General features: G+C 39.8%; 1 protein-coding gene across 1 annotated transcript; it reads left to right on the forward strand.

The window, feature by feature from the left end:
* Positions 1-313: 313 nt before the first annotated feature.
* Positions 314-21,852, forward strand: LOC144326586 (ubiquitin carboxyl-terminal hydrolase 24-like). The gene is made up of 16 exons (XM_077923064.1): positions 314-360; positions 3,417-3,576; positions 4,425-4,653; positions 8,985-9,052; positions 9,701-9,844; positions 11,290-11,412; positions 12,218-12,253; positions 13,256-13,321; positions 13,696-13,761; positions 14,949-15,023; positions 15,990-16,148; positions 17,158-17,272; positions 18,044-18,147; positions 21,144-21,251; positions 21,427-21,522; positions 21,616-21,852. The coding sequence occupies exons 1-16, from the start codon at positions 314-316 to the stop codon at positions 21,835-21,837; spliced, it is 1,818 nt and encodes a 605-aa protein (XP_077779190.1). The 3' UTR covers positions 21,838-21,852.
* Positions 21,853-21,957: the final 105 nt, after the last annotated feature.

The following is a 21,957-nucleotide window of genomic DNA, read 5'->3' on the forward strand; positions in this document are numbered from 1 at the left end:
TATGCTAGTTTTGCAAATAATGTGGTGATGCCGTGCACAGCCTCACAGTAGCTCAGTGTTGACTGAATAACATATCTGATGTTGTTTCTGGCTCTCATTGCCATGATGGATAGTGTGGAGACTGCTGCTCTGCTCTGAGCAGCAACCTCTGACCCTGTACTTCTCCTACTTGCTCTACAGTCTAACCTCAGGAGGCTCTTCTGCAAAACCTCAGAGGTTTATGCACTGTGCCGGAGGTCGTGGGTAGTGGCTCTGTCAAAGATTGGCTGTATCTTGTTTTAGCCTAGTTAAGTAGATGGAGCTCGGGACATAAATGGGGATATATGAAGGGATTGGAATCTGTGTTGAAACTGTGTTAGGGTAAGTCCAAGATTGAGCACTTCTGAGCTTGTGCAGTCTTTTTTCCTCTTGAAGGGAATATCCCTTTGCAAATATTAAGTGTTCTCTTTGTTATCATCAGGATGCCACTATCACCACACTAAAAAAAGCATTCCTCCCTACATGTATTCCATAACCCACAGTATATGTATTGCATCACTTAGCCCAATAATAGCATCATTTCATGAAATGAAATTTCTAGCCTTTACTCAGTTGAAATGATTGTCTTTATTTTGCCTCTTCTCCTGTGCACGTCATTGAGCTAGGCCAAGGGGCAGACAACTGCTAGGGAATTTCCTAAAGTGTCTACAAAAACATCAGAATATATGAACCTATGGATGGCATTATGGTTCAAGAACATCACTCCCCCTCTCTCTATATAGTGTAGGACCTCTATAGTCTAGGAGGGGTTCAGGGGGTGTCATTTTTATAGAATTTCCCTTCATAGTCAAAGATCCCCCTGTGTTTTAGGTTAATTGATAGAGGCATTGCCATACCACGAACCCAGATGCTCTCACGGAAACCCAGATGAAAACTTGATCAATATGAGCAAGCATCACTTGATCTCTATGGGAATCAGTTGAACCACCATACTTAGGATGCATAATTGTGTATTTGCAAGTGCATGTTCTGAGAGTATAAATGTTGAGAGATTATGTAGCATGTGGTATCACAAGATAAAGATATCTAAGAGTTTTCCTTGCTTTTCTAGCTCTTATCTTGAATAAAAGGGCTATTTTCATGTGATGCACTTTGGGGCGGGGAATCCTAAATGGTGACTGGTCAGAAACACAATTTTGAGGTTTTGACGGATAGCACAATGAAAATTTGACCCTGTGTGTGGATATTGTAATGCTGAAAAGGGTTCAATGAGAGGAGGGGTGTGAGGGAAGGTTCCAACATTTGCTTAGAAAAAAATGTGAAGAAGGGGAACATGATAGAGATGCATTCATGCTGCAGGGTTTTTCTCAGAATATCAGAGCCCATGGCTGTCCAATGAAGCTGGGTAACAGAAAATTCAAGACGGACAAAGGGAAGTACCGTATTTTTCGCTCTATAAGACGCACCAGACCACAAGACGCACCTAGTTTTTGGAGGAGGAAAACAAGAAAAAAAATATTCTGAATCTCAGAAGCCAGAACAGCAAGAGGGATCGCTGCACAGTGAAAGCAGCAATCCCTCTTGCTGTTCTGGCTTCTGTGATAGCTGCACAGCCTGCATTTGCTCCATAAGACGCACACACATTTCCCCTTACTTTTTAGGAGGGAAAAAGTGAGTCTTATAGAGCAAAAAATACGGTATTTTTTATGTAGCACACTTAAACTAGTGATGGCCACTTATGAACTGCTCCTGAATTTCCCATAGACCTCTAGCTGACCACTGTGAGAAAATGCAACAGGACTCTTCTTACATTCTTACTGCAATGCTCACCATTCTCAAATGCTGTTCTATAACCACAATGTTGTTTTCTATATTCCAATCCATTGAAAAGATAGTATTTAATGTCGGTGCTTTCAGTTTGTTGTTGCTTTCCTAGATAATAGTTTCCTGTTCCACAGCACTTAATGTTCATTCTCAGATAGGAAGCATTATTTTATGAATGTGCAGTTGTTTTTAATACAGAGAGCGTGCTTGTTAGACCAGGAAATGAAAGCAATAAATGAGACAGTGGAGTGGTACTGGAAAAACAACCTGTGACTACTAGTTCACAAGTTTTGAACCTTGTCCAAGTACATACAATGATCGAAAATAGCCTGCTCACTGACTAGCCAGTGTGCAGTGAGTCATGGTTTTGGTCTTTTTGTGGTAGCTATGTGTGTCCATGAGAGTTTTATTGTTAGATCCATGCTTGGCATCAATTTGCATCCTGTTGGCACTTTTAAAAAAGGTTAAATCTCAAGCTGAACAATGGTCAGCGCTTACTACCCAATCTTGTACATGGTGAAGGATTTCATAGGCTCCACTGCTTTGAGCAGCATTGAATGCCTTTAGACCTAGGGTGTTCAAACTATTTGTTCGCAACAATAATAAAAAAGTTAAAGTTACAGATAGGTAGCCGTGTTGGTCTGCCATAGTCAAAACAAAAAAATTCCTTCCAGTAGCACCTTAAAGACCAACTAAGTTAGTTCTTGGTATGAGCTTTCGTGTGCATGCACACTTCTTCAGATACACTAGCAGTGTATCTGAAGAAGTGTGCATGCACACGAAAGCTCATACCAAGAACTAACTTAGTTGGTCTTTAAGGTGCTACTGGAAGGAATTTTTTTGTTTTGAAAAAAGTTAAAGCCTCTCTTCATTAATTGTAACAAATGATTTGAATTGTTAGGCCTGCTAGATGGAAGTAGGTAAATTTAAGTGGTGTTTGGGGAATGGGGAGAGAGCAGGGATTTATAAAATGAAATGTGGGTTATGTGCTTTCTGTTTGTAGAAATGGCTCCATAGGAAATGAAACTGATGAGAAAGTGGCATAAATGACCTTATTTGCTTTACTATAAATAAGTTGAATAAATGTGCTGTCCACATGGGCTACATTAGTTGGGGTGGGTCAGATACCATCTTGCTCTTTGTTTGCTTTTATTTCCCCTTATGGGAATCCACCTTAGCCTTGTAGATCTGTACCTATGGATTTCAGAATCTTTTGCTGAAAATGTGAAAAACAATTAGAGAGTAGCTATAGTAGAATGTTAAAGACCAACGAAAGCTCATACCAAGAACTAACTTAGTTGGTCTTTAAGGTGCTACTGGAAGGAATTTTTTTTGTTTTGACTATGGCAGACCAACACGGCTACCTATCTGTAACTGGAACTATAGTAGAATGGTTTATAAACTAGATAAGGCACTCCTACGGTAACCTAAAGAAAAAATAGGTGCCTGTAAAGATTCTAAACCAAACTTTGTTTTTAGATTATGGTGTACTCTGTTTCCTTATTCACTGCAGTAGTGATGATTTGGTTATTTAGATATAAAGGAGAAGATAAGTCCAAGGCCAAATAGATCAATATTGATTTGTTTGATATGATTGTCATATCCCTATGTAGATGCAGATGTGATAGCTGTAAGCCTTTCAGTGTAGAAAGAGCTCTTCACAAAGTTGTAGGTCTAGCTGCTCTTCAGCATGGTGATGGTCTTTTTCATGCTTTTCTTTCTTACCTCAGAAGTGGTGCACTCACTTCTTGTATGCATTATGATCTTGGACAGGTGAGTAGTCCAGTAAAGGCAAAAAAGAGAGGCACAGTCAGTGTACACATCCACTGTAATGCAGAACTATGGTAGCTGTATATTCTACATCTCCTGCCATAAAGCAGAGGTTGGTACCAAGGTAAAACTATTAGTAGTTGCTCATTATAATCACTGTATAGTTATTGTCTCCTGTATGATTGGCAGTATGCCTCTGAATACCAGTTGCTTTGGGTCATAAACCGGAAAATGCTCTTGTGCTCATGTTCTGCTTGGGGGTTTCCATAGGTATCTGATGGGTCACTGTAGGGACAGAATGTCGGCATAGATTGACTTGCGCTCTTATATGATTAGAAGAAGCTGCATTTTTGTTGCATAGTGGGGCAGCAGAACCTTGCTAGAGTGGCTGGCTTGTGGGTCTGGTATGATCAGATCTGTGGATGGGCAATTAATACTTCATTGTTAGCATGTTGGATCAATTATGTGATTATCAGAAGTTGTATTCTATATCTTTTAAATAATTAGGTGATTTCTTTTTGGCTTGAAAATGATTGGAATAATGTCCTTCAATCCTTTCCAGACTTTTGATACAGTAATCTAGGAAAACTTTTAAGTCAATGATGGTAGTACATCTGTCTCACCACTGTGCATATATATATGTCACAGTGCTAGATTCTGCATTAATCCTCCCTACTTTTTCTGGCAATTCCTTATTTTTCTGCTGGGTGCAGAAATGGTGGGAAAAGAGGACAGCAAATAGGCTTTGTTTTCTGAGTTAAGAAGTAGACTTTCTGTTGCACAGGAGTTGCTTTGTAGTTGGAATGTCAGGTTTTCTGGTATGGGTCTGCTACAATCCCTTTTTATAACAGCCAGGAACTAGAACAACTAACTGTGGCTTCTTCACACAGCTAACTGTGGCTTCTTTTCAACAGAAAAATGACGAAAATGGGAACTGCTCTGGAGAAGGTATCGAGTTTCCTACAACAAATCTTTATGAACTGGAGAGCAGAGTATTAACAGATCATTGGTCCATTCCATATAAGCGGGAAGAGTCTCTTGGCAAGTGTTTAATTGCATCCACTTATCTTGCAAGGCTGGGTAAGTTGCAACCTTTTTTTTAAAAGTAGCATCATAGAAATGTTGACTTTTATGTTAATAATGATGACTTGACAGTAAAAACTTGTCTACTCAAATAGCTTTTGGCTTCACCTTTTTCCACGTTGCATGTTGCTAACAGGTGTTTAATTAACAAAATCTGTTCTTGTTGGAAGTAGTATGAATCTCTTGGCTTCAGTAGAGTGCTGTGCATTTTTAAGTTGATGCTTTCACCGTTTAATAGAATGTTTCAGAATCACTTTTGAATTATAGGGGATCTTTAGAACATGTGAAGACAGGCACAGATATATCCCTTCTTAAATATTATTTTGTTTGGTGGTTAACAAACTGTTGAATAGGCTGGTATGCTCAAATATTGGGGTGAAAATGAAATTTTATTTTCTAAACCTGCTTAAAGATATTGCCAAGAGCAGGGCTCTTCAGGCAATTATAGAAAATTAACTGTGTTGTTTTGTTGCAGCAAGAACAAATGAGCTGCTAATTTAAAAAGGCTAGTAGTAATGCTTTTTTATATGGAAATGCTTGTAGTATAATTGCAGTATAATTACATGGCGGAAACACTAGTCTGCAACATTTCAGTGGAACTTTTGCACACTTGGAAGAATGTATACATGTAATGCTAAAGGTGATTATTTGGTGTTAGTTAAGTTGCGGTGGGGGTGTGGAAAGAGATTGGTCTTTTCTCATTATGAAAAAATCACAAAGTCTTCCGAAAACCAATTTCTCAAACTGTGGAATACCCAGCAATTAAAAAAGGTAAAGGACCCTTGACAGTTAAGTCCAGTCATGAACGACTCTGGGCAGGAGCAGGAACTGAGCAATGGGAGCTCACCCCGCCGCAGGGATTTGAACCGCTGACCTTCTGATCAGCAACCCCTAGGCTCAGTGGTTTAGACCACAACGCCACTTGTGTCCCTAAACCACTTCTTGAAGGGAACCGTGCCCAGCAATTATTTCCTAGTTATTTCTGCTTGGCACATAGAAAGGGAACTTGGAAAGGTATTTGCAAAGGGAGGCACAAAAATGGTTCCAGTGGCATCACTGATAACTGTGGCTTAGATCTGTATATGCGTGCACACCTTCTTTTTCCTCATTTCAGGAATCTAAATCCTTACTGGGGTCTTTATTTTATTGGAGCTTCCAAACTCGTAGAGCCCCTGCCTCGTAACTTAGGTCTCCAATGAAGTCTTGGGAATCACTTTGCTTAGCTGGTGTGGAGGGTCTAATTGACTACACTTCTGGGGTGGTATGCAACAAATTAGATTGTGCAACAGAGCTTTTCTGCCTGTGTGCCCCTTAAATGTGTTCTGGGGATAGCCTGAACCCTCTGGAGCAGATTTGGGGAGATAGCATGTGGAGACAAGTTCCCTTGAAAAGAGGAAATCTTTTGTGTCAACAGAACTGCTTATTTGGATTTCACCCCTGAGCTTTTGATGATGCTGAAAGTTAGGGGGGGGGTGAGGAAGTAGCATGGCATCTTTACATAAGGGAAGGACCAAAAGTTATTGGTAGAGTATGTGCTTTGCATGCAAAAGACCCCAAAATCAATATCTGGCACCTTTCAGGTAGGCTGAGGAAAGACTCCTGTAACCCTGTAGAACCACTGCCAGACAATGTAGACGTTACTGAGCTTAGAGTGTTGGTGCATATGGTCAGAAACAGGCAACGAAAGCTGAGAAAACTTGTTTTATTGTTGACAGAGGATAACGTGGCTTTTTGGCTTTTTGTGTGTGTGGTGCACAGTTGGGGGTGATACAGCTGTATAGAATGAGCCAATGATTGTATAAGCTATCTCCCCACACTAAACTGAACATGTTTGGAGACTGCCTGCAAGCACTTAAGGGTGAGTGGAAGGCTCACTCAGATTCCTTTTATTGCATCACAGGAGAGTAAAGGTGTTGAGCCTTCTTTGTAGAAGTGAAAGTGAAGAGGGAGAGAATAAAGTGAACCTTGTATGAAGAGGAATGCATGTTATCCAGCCTTACAGAGTGTGCCAAGAGCAGTGGGGCCCTGCTGAGGTTCAGACCTATATAGGACTGGAGTTGTGTGCCCTAGATTTCCCCCCTCCCACTGATCACATACATTCTTAATGAAATGTGCCTTAGTTAAGGGATAAGGGAAATTAACTGTTCATGTACTCAGAGGCACTTTCCTTTATTATTAAATCAGAGCAAATGCAAATTGTTGGGATAAAAAAAATTTCATCTGAAATGGGGTCTCAGAAAGAGGAATACATTGAGGAGGGTGCAAGTGGACAGGTTAAGAATTACTGTCTTACAGATATGGGAGTAATCAGCTGTCTGCGTTGAATTACAGCAGGGCCCCTAGCTTTCCTGGGCCCATGGGCATATTTGGCATTTTCAAAAGGTGTTGTGAATAACACCACAAAATTGCTGCTGTGGAGCGGGCAGGGCAGAGAAGGCTGCAGGTCATAACATGACTGCTGCCAGTGTCATACCTAGTCACAAATTTTGGGAAGTACGTCTCTCCCCCCCAACCCCACCCTGCGACTTACTTACATTGTATGTCTCCTGGGAAGGAGGTAGGCAGGCCTGGAGGAAGAAAAAATAAGTCAAGGCTCACAAACCCTGGAGAACAGGGGGAAACAAACAGTCAAATGCAGACACCGGTGGCCAGGAAAGTATGGGAAACAAACAAACAAAAAAGTAGATGACCAGAGAGGAAAAGGTTGGGAAGGGGAGAATGACAAATACAGACTGCTTCAGAGAGGAAAGAAGTTGAAACAAGAATTTAAAAATAAAAATGCAGAACCGCCCCCCCACCCCCCACCCCCGAGAGAAGGACAAAACCTACACACAGTGTTCTGTTCCTTCCCTTCTCTCCCTCACTAGGTCCCTCTTTTCTTAGCCCCCTCTTACTTCTTTTTTACAAAACACTTTTTCTCCTGGTCACTCTGTGTTCTCCTTGGATAGTGATTTCAGGCTAGAAAACAAAAGAGTTTGAAGAGGAAGTGAGAATGGCACTCCTCCCACTTCCTCTCTCAGCTTTCTTTTCCAAGCAGAAACCACTCTCTTCTTACTTCTGAAGGGGCAGGGAGTGAAGTCATAGCATGGTATGGGGTATGGGGAGTGCAGAGGCTTTCACTGACGTTGAGAGAGGCTTTCACAGGTGCGATTGCACACAAAAACCACATTGAGGACACTGGCATTACAGCCGAAGCTTTATAAATAAATACATTCTATGCATGCCTGCACATATTGGCTCTTCTGATTTTACATGCTGTGGAAAATCACCAAGTCACAGGATATGCATTGGGCCTCCATTTGAAAGGAAGTTCTTATAGATGCTGGTTGAATGTGTAATCTTTTGTTTACGGTGCAGATGTGTACCTCGGTCTAGTGCGGCCCTGTAAATATAAGCATTTGCACCCTTCAGGTTTACAGCATGTACTTTGTGCAATGATGCTTACTCAGGATGATAAGTGATGCTGCAAGACCTATGCTTCAGGGAACTATTTAAGTTGTCTGTGCATAATCAGTATCATCATGAAATTATAGCTAAATTGCAGCTGTTCAGTGCGAAGCATTGCCTGCTTACTTCTGCCGCAGATGGTGTGTGGCACATCTGATGTGCTCAGAAATGTCTGTATCCTTTCCCAAGGGTTTGACAGTAAACACCATTAAAGAAACAAAATAGTTCCTAGGTTGGGGATTGAGTCTTCTGCTCTTGAGTATGATCTCTCCCCCTTCCTCGTTTTTCATCTTGATGCTTCAGATGAAGTGAAGAGCATTTATGTCACTGATAACTGCATGCACTCCAGCTGGAAGCATCTGCATCCACAGAGAAAACAGAGCAATGCTTACCTTTTATTACCTTTGCTGTAATGTTCTACTGTTCCAGCCAGCAAACTCTGCCTGGGATCCATAGAGCTGTTCTGTCTCATGTGAACTACCCTCATAGCATTTCTGACTCCAGTGCCATATCATAAACTACTTTTGAAAGTCCCTCAGTTGAATAAGAAAATATCTAAAGTCTCCTTTGTTCATAGTATTCTGGATCCTGGCCTTTGTGAGCAATACCTTGCCCCTTCCTTTTAAGCACAAAAATATGGAGCTTTAGAAAGAATTGTTGTTTCTGTGTTGACTTTTAGAAATCTGCACTGTTTTATTTCATTCATTTCTCCTTATTAAAACTATAACTTCTTTGAGTTTCTTCATTATTAAAAGAATTGGTATGCAGTAGTGGTGTTTGTGTGAACCAACAAAAATCTTGTTTGGGTAGCCCTGTGAGCTTCAGTCCGTAGCTTGCAAAACTTTGCAGGATCCTAACTCCTCCTTTTTCCCCTAAATAAGGGCTTTCGGATTCTGATGAAAACTGCAGGAGGTTTATGGACAGATGTATGCCTGAAGCATTTAAAAAGGTAGGTGTAAGAGAACATTACAGTGGATTCTATCTAGTACTGTAGATAGGAGAGTAGGCGGTATATAACTCATAAAGTGGCAGCTTGCTACATTCTGATACTGTAGCAAGTAAGGAGGAAGAGGGCAAGTTACAATAATGGACATGGTTGACAAATACTATTGTGCTATTCCACTTCAAATTTGCAGAGTTAAGAGCTGCATTTGATTTTTCTTTTGCATGTTGCAGCAATTTTGTGGTGTTCTACAAAATAGGTCACTTTTTATTGGGACAGCAAATGGGGACAGGAGAATGGGGCTATTGAGAAAAGTTTGTAGGAATAAGGACAGGAGTTTGTTTGGGGTTTTTAAAAGTTGATTAGTGAGGTTATGCCAAGTGAAGATGTTCTCCTAGCCGCCTCTGGTCTTGGAATGTATTGAAGATATTGTGTTCTCTAAATATTCTATGCCTAAAAATGGAATCTTCTTAAAACTGGGATGGGGAGCTAAGGTAGATGCCGGCTGTTCTTTCCAGGTTTAAAATCTGCCTTCAGAAGTTGTTTGTTGCTAAATAGATAGCTCCAAAAGCATTTCAAGGCTAGCAAAAAGGTACTCTTTTTCCCCTTGTAGATCCATGTCAGCATTTTAACACATACTGTGCTCCTTTGCAGCTGTTGACATCGAGCGCTGTTCATAAATGGGGTACCGAAATCCATGAGGGAATCTACAACATGTTGATGCTACTAGTAGATCTGGCTGCAGAGAGGATAAAGCAAGATCCTATCCCTGTTGGTCTTCTCGCTGTACTCACAATGGTATTGCAGTTACTTGATCTCAAGGCTATTCAGCATGAAAATCTTACAACTGAATATCTGTTCATCCTAAACGCATGGCTTATTAAAATGTAAACACTAGAAAAGACATTTCTTGGTTATATTTGCATATTGAATACATTCCGCCAAATCATGATTAAGGAAGCTTTTAGCTATGACTTAATGTGATGTTTGAATTGACAAGGCATATTGAATTAACAAGACATACTGAATTGACAAGACATCACCCGTTGAATCAGAATAAGAAACCTGGTTTGAAGTGGTTTTTTAAACCATGGCTTGTACTATTCTGGTTTGCCATGTCTGAACTGACAAACCACAGTTATGGCTGTTGTGTCATTTTCCAAGAACTGCTCCAAGCCTTGGCTTTCCTGTATATTTGGAAATTCAAACCACTTAGGTTCTAAACTATAGAGAATGTAATTAATTACTTAGCAAGATGTATGTTCGTACTTTGCTTTGACACTTGGTATTCTACTGTCTGCAATGACTTTAAACTTGTCAATTTACTGTTTTTAAGAAATGTGAAGAGGGAGTGACCATATCTCAGTGGGAGAGCACATAGTCTGCAATCTGAAGATCCCAGGTTCAATTTCTGGCATCTTCAGTTAGAATGATCAGGTGGTAGGCAATGGGAAAGATCTCCCTCTGTCTGGTCCTTGTCAGAATAGACCATACTAGAGCAGTTGAGCAAACAGTCTAACCTGGTATAGGGCTGGTTTTTGAGGTTTCACTCACAATATTTCACTTTTCATTTTAAAAGCCAAAGTTAAGCATCCATGTTAATATCTACATAAACATAATCCGAAGCAATGCATTTCGCCAGTCTAGGCTCCAATAGCCACCCAGTGTTTTGTCAAAGAAAATTGGTTTTGAGATACAGTGGTGCCTCGCAAGACGAAATTAATTCGTTCCGCGAGTTTTGTCATCTTGCGATATTTTTCGTCTTGCGAAGCACGGTGTCGGGAAAGTTTTGGAAAAGCTTCAAAAATCACCAATGTCTTTAAAAACCCCAAAAAAGGCTACCACACCGCGTTCTATGAGTTGCTCCTTGAAGTCAAGTCACAACTGTATTAACGGTGTTAAGAAAAAGGAAACAAACTTGCAAGACGTTTCCGTCTTGCGAAGCAAGCCCATAAGGAAAATCGTCTTGCGAAGCAGCTCAAAAAACCCTTTCGTCTAGCGAGTTTTTTGTCTTGCAAGGCATTCGTCTTGCGAGGTACCACTGTACTAAAACCATGTCTTCTATTTCTTCACTCTGAAGTTCTGGTCCTGCTTCTGCAAAAGTGTATGTACTTTTTGATGTTCAAACACTTCTCTTTCCTAGCAAGGAAAACCTGATGAAAAGCCACTTGATCCAAATGTGTTTTACATTGGAAAATTGCTAATCCTATATGTCTGCTTTCTTGTCACACCTTTCACTGTAGGCTCTTAATCCTGATAATGAGTACCATTTCAAGAACCGAATGAAAGTATGCCAAAGGAACTGGGCAGAAGTATTTGGAGAGGGCAATATGTATGCTGTCTCACCCATATCTACTTTCCAGAAGGTAAATGTGTACACTTCAGGTCTCTTACTAGAAGTCAGACAGAATTTAAGTTGTGTTTTAGTGCAGTATGTGTGTCACTTGAAATAAACATTGCCATTTCCTCCCCACCCCCTTTCCCATATCTAACAATTTATCAATCTGTCTCATTGACAGTAGCCTTTCGTGTGCTATTATTTCTGCTACTTTGACTATAATAAGGGTTTAATTACCACTCCAACCACAGTGCTCTCTTCTAGGTCTTAGTGGTGACCACACTGTAGCTGTGGTTTAGACTGTCGTATGGGTGTGATAATTTCCAGTCCTTTTAGATCTGAATAGTGGCTAAGGAAGTGATATAAGGAAGTGATAAAATGGATAAATAAAAATTCGGTCATGAGACTTTTTAGACACTTTTGCAGCATTGAGCTTATAATGGTGCCAAAATATTGCTTCTAATTTCATTCCTTTTTTAAAAAAACAACAACAACCCCTTCTACTCCATTATGGGTTATAAATATAACTGATTCTGTGTCACCAACTCCATATCCTAATCTTGCCATAGAATCATAGACTCATAGACCATAATACATTATAATAGGTTAGGCAATGTTTGGGAAGTGGATAGTGCTAACAATCTCATCCAGAAATGTTATGTGCCTTATCTGAACAGTTGTTGGCAGGCAGTGCCTGTGTTGTATTTGCAGTGACCGGTCATGCATGAAGTAATCTAGAGCTCTAAATGAAACACACAATTAAAACACCATTATTTTAGAAAGTATCCTTGAGGGGGAAATGCTACTAATTTGTTAACATCTCTGTTGGCTAGGAACCACATGGATGGCTAGTGGACTTAGTGAACAGGGTAAGTAAATGATAAAGCATTATTTATTCTGAACCATCTGCACATGTAAGGCACTATAAAGACTTTCACTAAACAAAAATAAAACCAGTTCCTGGGGTGGGGTGGGGGACGACAAGAATGACTGTGAAGAAATACAGTTACAAATATTTAAGCTGGGATTAAGTTGGAAATAAGTGTTGGTCAAAAGACATATGGGAAAATAAGATACATTTGAGGAAGGATCTGAAGTGGAAGAGTTAGCACCATGTCTATATTCAGATAGATCACAAAAGAGAATGAATGGGTTGTAATTTAAAGCAAGAGGACTTCTGTCAATGAAGGATGTTAGCACTGGAAGAATGAGGATCATATATAGGCATATATTTTTAAATGAGATCCAGTGGATGAATTTATAGTGGTACTGAAGGGAATGGGAAGTATTTGAAGGGAAATGAAGAGCGGTCATCACTTGTACAATGGGAGAGGTGAGTGTTTTTGTCAGCAGGATGAGTATTTTTAGCACCAAATATGAGGCTAGAGTTCTGTGGAGAGGCTTCCAAGGCTCATTTTGTGTGTGTGTGCACACATGTTCATGTATGCAGCATTATTCTTGCAAAATGTTCATGTGTGAGTTTTCATCATTTATCTGGAGCTGTAATAGAGTAAGAAGAAATGGATGATGCATACGGAAAAATAGTTTTACCTCTTAAAGGGATTTGTCATCAATTTCCCTGTGAAATGCCATTGAACTGAGTTTTCTAGGTGAACTTCAGAAAAATATGAGTCTTTGACAGAGAGAACTGCAATAGTAGTTTTCCTATTCTCCTATGAGAATTGTTGTACCTTTACCTCCATCACTGAAGTAGCAAAATCCTTAGACTCAGCATACCTTACTGATACACTTTCCTGTGGTGGACAACTGAAAGAAATGTTCATCTATTCATGCCTGTTTCTGAGATCTATCACACTACTTTTATTTATATAGTCCATGTCTTTGACGGTGTTGTTTGTATATTTTTTTAGTTTGCAGAATTAGGTGGATTTTCTGCAATTCAGTCTAAGCTTCATTCAGAAGATATTGAACTTGGGGTAAGTTAAAATCCCGGTCATTTCCCTTTGTTTTATGAATCTTTTACAGTAGATGGCTCTTGTTCAATACTTACGAATTTTCTGTTGTTGTGGAACGAAAGTAATATTTTAGTCTCGAGATGTGCTGGGTGAAGCAAACACAACTTCTAAAACTGTAGCGTGAATTGGCGTGCTTCATTGCATTACCTTTAGGCTGTATTTGCTGCTGCTGTCATCAAGCAAAACTATACTAGCCATGTTCATCTGTCTGTTTTATCAAATACCATTCTCTTGTCTTAGCCTCATATGCTAGGGACCAGTTTGGGCATCCTTCTTGTGGCATTTGCCTCGGGTCTGTTCTGTGTATGTTCTTAAATGCTTTCTCTTTCTTCTAGGCAGTTTCTTCTTTAGTTCAGCCTTTGGGGGTTTGTGCAGAGTATCTCAATTCTTCGGTAGTACAGGTAACGAACAGCACTTTCTCTTTAAAATTATGTACAATTAGTAACTTGCTCTGAGATTTTTTTAAATAAGTGAAACAAGTGTGGTTCATTGCCCTATGCCTTATGTTTGTTTTTCAGGTAATGCATTTGCAAAATACTTGTTTTGAAACTCATAATATAATAATATAATAACACCAAATGATGCTCACATTAACATTGATGCTATTATTGTTAAAAACAACAGTCAGTTTGGGATAACTCTAGATAATCTGTGAGATACCTTTATAGGACAGATTGGAGGTGGGCGGTCTGTGAGATCCAATTTGTATACTTAGAATTAAATAATTCTGAACCCTGGAATTTGTATTTAGTGACAGAACCAAACTGAGTTTGCAGTCCTTCGACATAAAAGCCTACTCCTCCAGCAGTTGAATGGGGGGGGGTCATTTTGCTGCCATTGTTAAACAATTGGGAGTTGGAAATCCTTGTTCTACTTTAACCCACCCAGAGCTCAATCAGTAGGTCCTAATCTAACATTTGCCACCCCAATATAGACTTGTATTTATTTTTACATTGGGAAGTATGTAACAGTCACATGTGAAAGTTGCTTGTGCAACTGATCTTTCTCCTCCTCCCTACAGACACTTAAAAAGCCTTTCTGGAGGACTTCATTGAACAGCGTGGGCTGTTTACCTGGAAGGGGGGGGTGTTGTCTGAAACTGGACAGAAAAGCCTTGCTTCCTTTGCCCATTTTAGGGAGAGTTGCCTATGCCACAGCCCATAGGAAAGCCCTCCAGAGATGTTGTTCAGGGGTCTACGGGGGGCGGGGGTGAAAAGATTGGTTGAGTGAGCAGTTTACCACTCAGGCAAGCAGTGGATACAACACTTTATAATTAATTTGTTTGTTTCCTTACTTCACATATACTCACATCAAATTGGCTTACATCTATTTTAATTGTACCTAGTTTGTGTCAAATAATGGAACACTAGCATAAGTCTTAAGTTCTGAGCATAAGTGGAATATACTTTTACTCAGGGGAGAGTGGTTGCAATTTTTGTTTCCTGCACCACATTAAATCTCACTTGGGGAAACTTCCCTGATCTTCAGAAGGGTGCAGGAATAAAAGTTTTCCATTTCAAGAAAGCCCTTGGAGCAGGGAGATACATTTTCTCTTTAACATACAGAATGCCTGTTTCTTGTTTTATAGCCCATGCTGGATCCAGTAATTCATAATATGATTAAATATGTACAGAATGTTGAAGAGAAGGACCTGAAAGACAAGGTAAAACCTGATTTTTTGGATATGACCTACAACTTGAACTGCAATTTGAAAGTGTAAAACTGACATTCCGTTAGCTAATGCTGCTGCTCCCATGCTTAAAAGCATGTGTGTACTTAACTAATGCTTGGTGAGACACTTGTAATGACACTTGACAAATAATCAGCCTTAGAAGATTTAGCCATTAATGCTGTCAGCTGCAGTGTGCTTAGTACACACTTTCCTTTATAAAGTAATTTGTTCTATATTTATGATTTATTTAGAACATGTTTACCCAGCTCTTCAGCTGGGTTACTTACATGCAGTCAGTTAATACAGGAAAGTGCCTTCCTGCAGACTTACAGTCTAAAACACATGATGCACAAGAAAGAAGGGCTTGGAAAGGAAGAAGAAACTCAGGATACCCATTTAAAAAATAAATAATAATTTCTATAATGACAGCATGGAATAGAATTGTTCAGGGACAGGAAGAGCTGGATAAAGCAAGTATTTTAGTGGAGCTGGTAGAGTGGCCCTGCTAGAATGGTTGCTTCCGTGTAGCAGTCTACATCAGGCATAGGCATCCAGATGTTTTGGGCTACAACTCCCATCATCCCTGACTACTGGTCCTGTTAGCTAGGGATGATGGGAGTTGTAGTCCGAAAACATCTGGAGGGCGAAGTTTGCCTGTGCCTGGTCTACATCCACAATAGTTGCAAATCTGCACTCTTTGTTTTAGGAGGCTGGAATCTTGTATAGCTATTGCTTTTTCAAAGCTTGTTTGATAGACAATGCAAAACTAAAAGAAGCTTAATAACTTTTGCCCAAAAAATGCTCAACAACTTTTGTGTCCGGATTTTCACCTTTTGAAATATGGGAGCCCTACCTGTACAGTTTCAAAGGCTGCCTGAACTTAGGTGGTATCTTCCTTGCTGCTTGAATTCTTCTCTGAGATCTCTAAAAAGCGCTCATAATTCTTATGTTTTGCAGAGGCTGGTCAGTATCCCTGAACTCTTGTCTGCCATCAAGCTCCTTTGCATGCGATTCCAACCTGACTTGGTAACAGTCGTAGATGACCTGCGCTTAGATATCCTGTTGCGTATGCTGAAATCTCCACACTTCAGTGCAAAAATGAACTCTCTCAAAGAAGTAAGTTTGCTATGCTAAAATCTTCAACTGATTAGATTGACATTCACAATCGGGTATTTTCAACTTTCACAGATCTAGGACACACTTTTATCCCAAACACTCATTTGGCGATCATTTTATTGATCTTTTACCATATATGTGCATGGTGGTAGTGCTCCTCTTGCGAGCCACCTTAAATCAGGCTGCAGCCCACGAATGGGTCCCGATCCAGTAGTTAAAGGCTAGTTCTCTAGCTCATATTAACCGTAACAACTTAATGATAACCATTGCTGATTTGGATCATAAAGCTTTCAAAGAGAAAATTCAGAGGCATAGGAGGAATCAAAAGATTCTTAGATTCTATCCATGGCTATAAATCCATTTGAAGTTCACTTATGGAATAAGTGGCAAATATATGGTGTTAGTGTGCATTTAAAAGGCCTAATAAACTTTTCATGAGGCCATTGAAATATTAATGATTTTACAGAGCTGGGCACTGCTCAGTGCAGTAATGAAAAATAGAATATAGTTTTGCTTATTCCCTGGATCTTCAAGTATTTAGTGTTTCAGGCCTTGCAAACCTTCACAGTGAAGACACATATTTACAGCCCTCCCAAGAACCACCCATACATACAGCAACTGACTTTCAAGTTTATATATTTTATTTCCTACACACTTTGGCTATTGATATATCTAGTTGCGGGGTGCGCTCCCGTCGTTCGGTCCCAGCGCCTGCCAACCTAGCAGTTCGAAAGCACCTTCGGGTGCAAGTAGATAAATAGGGACCGCTTACCAGCGGGAAGGTAAACGGTGTTGCGTGTGCTGCGCTGGCTCGCCAGATGCAGCTTGTCACGCTGGCCACGTGACCCGGAAGTGTCTGCGGACAGCGCTGGCTCCCAGCCTATAGAGTGAGATGAGCGCACAACCCTAGAGTCTGGCAAGACTGGCCTGTACGGGCAGGGGTACCTTTACCTTACCTTTTATATCTAGTTGTTACAAATCCTCTGAATGACACTGTGTTAATTTTTAGGTAACAAAACTTATTGAAGACAGCACTGTATCCAAATCAGTAAAGAACGCAATAGATACAGATCGGTTATTAAACTGGCTAGTAGAAAACTCTGTTCTTTCAATTGCATTAGAAGGTAAGTTTTGAATATCCTGCTGCGTTTCTGAAATTCTTAAACAGAAAGAAAGTTGATATTGTGGTTGCAGTCAGAAGGAGTGCTAAACTATGTTTGGTATTAATGAAAGTGAGCCTTGTACTTGCATCCTGCCTCACTCCTCTTCCTCCAGGTTGGCTGCAAGGAAATGATGTGAAGCTTTCACTTACAAGATTAAAATAAATTCAGAATGTTGTCCAAACCCAGGCAAACTGTGGTTTATCTTAACAGTGGTCGATTGACACAAACCATAGTTTAGAAAGTTGGCTTGTTTCAATTAACCATTGTTAAGATGAAGTGTTGTTTGGCTTTGGATGATTAAAAAAACCGTGGTTAATACAAGATGGAAGCTAAAATTGTGTACTTTTTGCAGTACGAGAACAAAGTATATGAGCTAAGACTCGTAATGCTAAACCACAGCACTTTGTCTGAACCATTCATGTATCTGAATATTTTGGTGTAGATATTCAAAAGTTCATATTTTAGTGAGTCTTTCAAATTCTCTGGTATTTTTAGAAGTATCTTGGGTGCTACCAGCACCAATCCATCGGGTAAGAAAGGGCATTTTTAAAAATACTAAGGGCCTTAGTTGTGTAGTGAATGAGATGGAGAGGGTTGTTAGAAAACAGATCTTCATGTTACTGAAGCTCTTCTTAGTTGTTTTGAAGGAGTATATATTTTGTTATTACCATTTCAAAGACTTGATTAAGGCATCCCTTCTGGTTAGGCTCACTGTCCTGTTTCTTTCGCTAGGTAACATAGACCAAGCACAATATTGTGATCGTATAAAAGGAATTATTGAACTCCTGGGCAGCAAGTTATCATTAGATGAGCTGACAAAAATATGGAGAATACAGGTGAGGATGTGCAGCAGTATGTCTCAGAGTTTGAAATTCTTTTGACAGCATTTGTGGAATGTCTTTTTCAGGTGCATGTATAAAGATCCCAAACCTATCCAAACTTAGCAGATAATAATAGTGTGACTGATCATACGGTAGATATCCATGGAGATGGAGTATGTGTTATTCTACAGAATTAGGACTCATGGCAGGAAGTTGTGTTCGTGGATGCTAAATAGATGCATCAATCCTAGGATTGGAAGGAGGCCAGTAGGTCATCTTGTTAAACAACTTGCCCAAGGGGAATTTGTTGCTTGTAATACAAACAACACCTCAATGAATCATTATTTTATTTTATTTTATTTATTTTATTTTATTTTATTTTATTTTATTTTATTTTATTTTATTTTATTTTATTTTATTTTATTTGCAATCACATAAATATGCCACATGGGACGCGGGTGGCGCTGTGGGTAAAACCTCAGCGCCTAGGACTTGCCGATCGCATGGTCGGCGGTTCGAATCCCCGCGGCGGGGTGCGCTCCCGTTGTTCAGTCCCAGCTCCTGCCCACCTAGCAGTTCGAAAGCACCCTTAAGTGCAAGTAGATAAATAGGTACCGCTTTATAGCGGGAAGGTAAACAGCGTTTCCGTGTGCTGTGCTGGTGCAGGCTCGCCAGAGCAGCTTCGTCACGCTGGCCACGTGACCCGGAAGTGTCTGCGGACAGCGCTGGCTCCCGGCCTCTAGAGTGAAATGAGTGCACAACCCTAGAGTCAGTCACGACTGGCCCGTACGGGCAGGGGTACCTTTACCTTTACCTTTAAATATGCCACAAGCAGAGAACAGGGGTTGTTTCAATGCATGCTTCTCAGTACTTTCCTATCACCATATTAAGTCCTGATATCTTTATCTTGTGTTGTGACTTTCCCAAACCTCATAAGACATACCTTGTTCATGTCCTGCTGACCAGTAATCTGATTTAGGCAAGTTTCCAAGAAGATGCATGACAACCACACTCTGATGCTATATGAACAAGAAAGCAAACAGTATGCTGATCACATTTGCTGAGGCCCTGGAAAAAATTATGCTTCTAGGTTCATCTCTTTTGTTTCTAGTTGTATCTCTCTTCAAATTCTGTGTGAAAGAGAAAACATTGAGAGATGTATGAATTTTCTTTTTATCTTATTTTAGAACTGCTAGTTTTTTTAATTGCTTTGCTAAATTTGTTTGACACCCACATACCTTTGCATTATCTGTACATTTTATTCAGTCCATCCATCCTCCCACACACCATTACATTATTTGGTTACTTAGTTATTGCACTTTGATAAACAGAGCTCTAGTAATTCATTTATCTTCAAGGGCACTTCTGTCACTTTTCTTTTTTGCAGAAATGATGTTCATTCAAATTTCACATAAGTGTTGAAGGCTGCATGTTCTCTCCCTACCCTGCCTCCTCACTGCTTAATTTTAGTACTCTTATATGAAGCAACTATGTCAAATCTTCTGTGCGCTGAATATGTTAAGAAACTATGGCCTGCTCTATACCTCAGTTTATGGTTATTCATAAATTTAATGGAAAATTTCTGCATGAAAATTTGTGCTGGAAAATTTCTGGAGTGCAGAAATGTAATGAGCACAAGGACCACAACTCCAATTTACTTTATAACTAGATATGGGCGTCTTTAGAATATCCACACAGCATTAAGCTTATAAATATGCAGTAGTCTGTAAAATGGTGACAAAGCTCTTTATTTCTGGCATTGTTGCAACAATGTGACGTACTTCTTCATTTATTTTGAGCACAGTCATTCTGCTGACAAACCTGTGACATGTTCTAAAAAAAGAGATCTTAAGGCTCTGTGTGTCTCTGAATATCACACATTATAGAATGTCTTTGTAGTCTATCCCTTTCCAGTACTCTAGGACATGGGTGGGTTGTGACTGACTAAGGGGAGTTGCAAATCATTGCCACAGCGTAGCAGGGATGCAGGTTGAGTTGACGTAGAAAGTTGTAAAGTCCACTGCTTTTAAGCACACAATTTCCAGTATTCCAAATGGATGATTTCTGTGGTTCAGTGTGTTTTCAGTCTCTCAACATTACATAGGATACTTATAACTAAGAATACTGCTACAATATTTTAAGGTGACTTCATTTCTTTAGATTTGGCTGTATGTTAACTTCAGTTGTATATGAGAACAAATAACATTTGCACACTGCCCATTCACAAGTATATTTATTGTTGCAATATGTAGCACCAAGAGTTTGGTTGATAAATTAGCAGCTCAGTATTCCATACCATCTTCATATTTGCATTACCTTTAGAATGTTTATTTCAAATACTGTGCTAATCTGCATTCATATGAGGGTAGTTAGCACCTATGTCAGCAACTTCTTTTGATTTCAAACAAATCAATTCAGCCTTCCTGAAGGATTGTGAGTCCTTTCTGACATGGCTTGAGCATTTATTTCTGAAATTTTACCTTCCAAGGTTCTCAAAAGCACCATCTTTTCTTAGAGATGAATGAATGATTCATCTTTATTTAATTATGTAGTAGTAGTTACACAATGCCTGCATTTCTACTGGTTCCATTAGCCTCCAGAATACCCAGAGCCTGAAACAGAAAGCACTTCTGAATTAGTAATCAGTTTACTCAATGACACACCTTGCAAACGGTATCTGCCCTTTACACTTAGTATAAAACCTTTCACAGAATACAAATACTTCCTTTGTTGTGTCCAAAACCTGAACGTAAAACCACAAAGTTGTCAGTGTGGTATTTCTTGCTGTCTCTAAGATGAGGCTACAGACTTCCTCATTCTTGCTTGATAATACGCAGTGTGAACCTAAGCATGTTTAATCAGAAACATCTATGTTTTCAGCGGGGTTTACTCCAGGGTGAGAATGCCTAAGATTCCAGCATTTCTGTTTAATATACATCTATGATCATTTTTTCAAGTTCACCTTTTTTCATAGCTGTCTCCTTACTGCTATTTTCCTCTCCTCTTTAAAGTCAGGACAGCCATCAACTGTAATAGAGAACATCCACACCATTATTGCAGCAGCTGCTGTCAAGTTCAGCTCAGACCAGCTCAATCATCTCTTTGTCCTTATTCAGAAGGTGAGGCAACTACAGCAAGAAACTGAAATATATATATTGAAATCTGTTTGGATCTAAAGATCATAATAACCAAAGCTTGGCCTATTTGAAACTCAATTTGTTTTTTGTTTTTTGTTTTGTCTTTATTTATTCCCCTCTCCCCTCCCCTCCCCTCCCCTCCCCTCCCCTTTTGTAGAGTTGGGAATCTGAGAGTGATAGAGTGAGACAGAAGCTGCTAAGCTTGATAGGACGTATTGGTCGGGAAGCACGTGTAGAGACAACCACTGGAAAGGCATGAGTAATAAATTCCACTTTTAAGAATTAACATGGAGGCTAACTTCAGTAATGAATGTTGATATTTATCTCTGTGTGTATATCCTTGTAGGTTCTTGAGGTTCTCTGGGAGTTGGCTCATCTTCCAACATTGCCCAGCAGTTTGATTCAACAAGCCTTGGAGGAGCATTTGACAATCCTTAGTGATGCATATGCGGTGAAGGAGGCAATAAAAAGAAGCTACATCATCAAATGCATAGAAGACATCAAGAGGGTTAGTTTGCCCTATCTCTCAGAATGTATATTCCGCGCACCCCACCCCCAAATCATCTAGATATAACTTTATTTGATTAGAAATGTTACAGAACTTGAAGCTTGCACATTCATTAGTTCTCAAGTTTCACAGGACGCCTTGAAAAGGGAGAGTGTGTGTATCAGTTTGCTTCTTGTGAGA

This window comes from Podarcis muralis, unplaced genomic scaffold (assembly GCF_964188315.1).
Source record: "Podarcis muralis unplaced genomic scaffold, rPodMur119.hap1.1 HAP1_SCAFFOLD_190, whole genome shotgun sequence".
NCBI lineage: Eukaryota > Metazoa > Chordata > Lepidosauria > Squamata > Lacertidae > Podarcis > Podarcis muralis.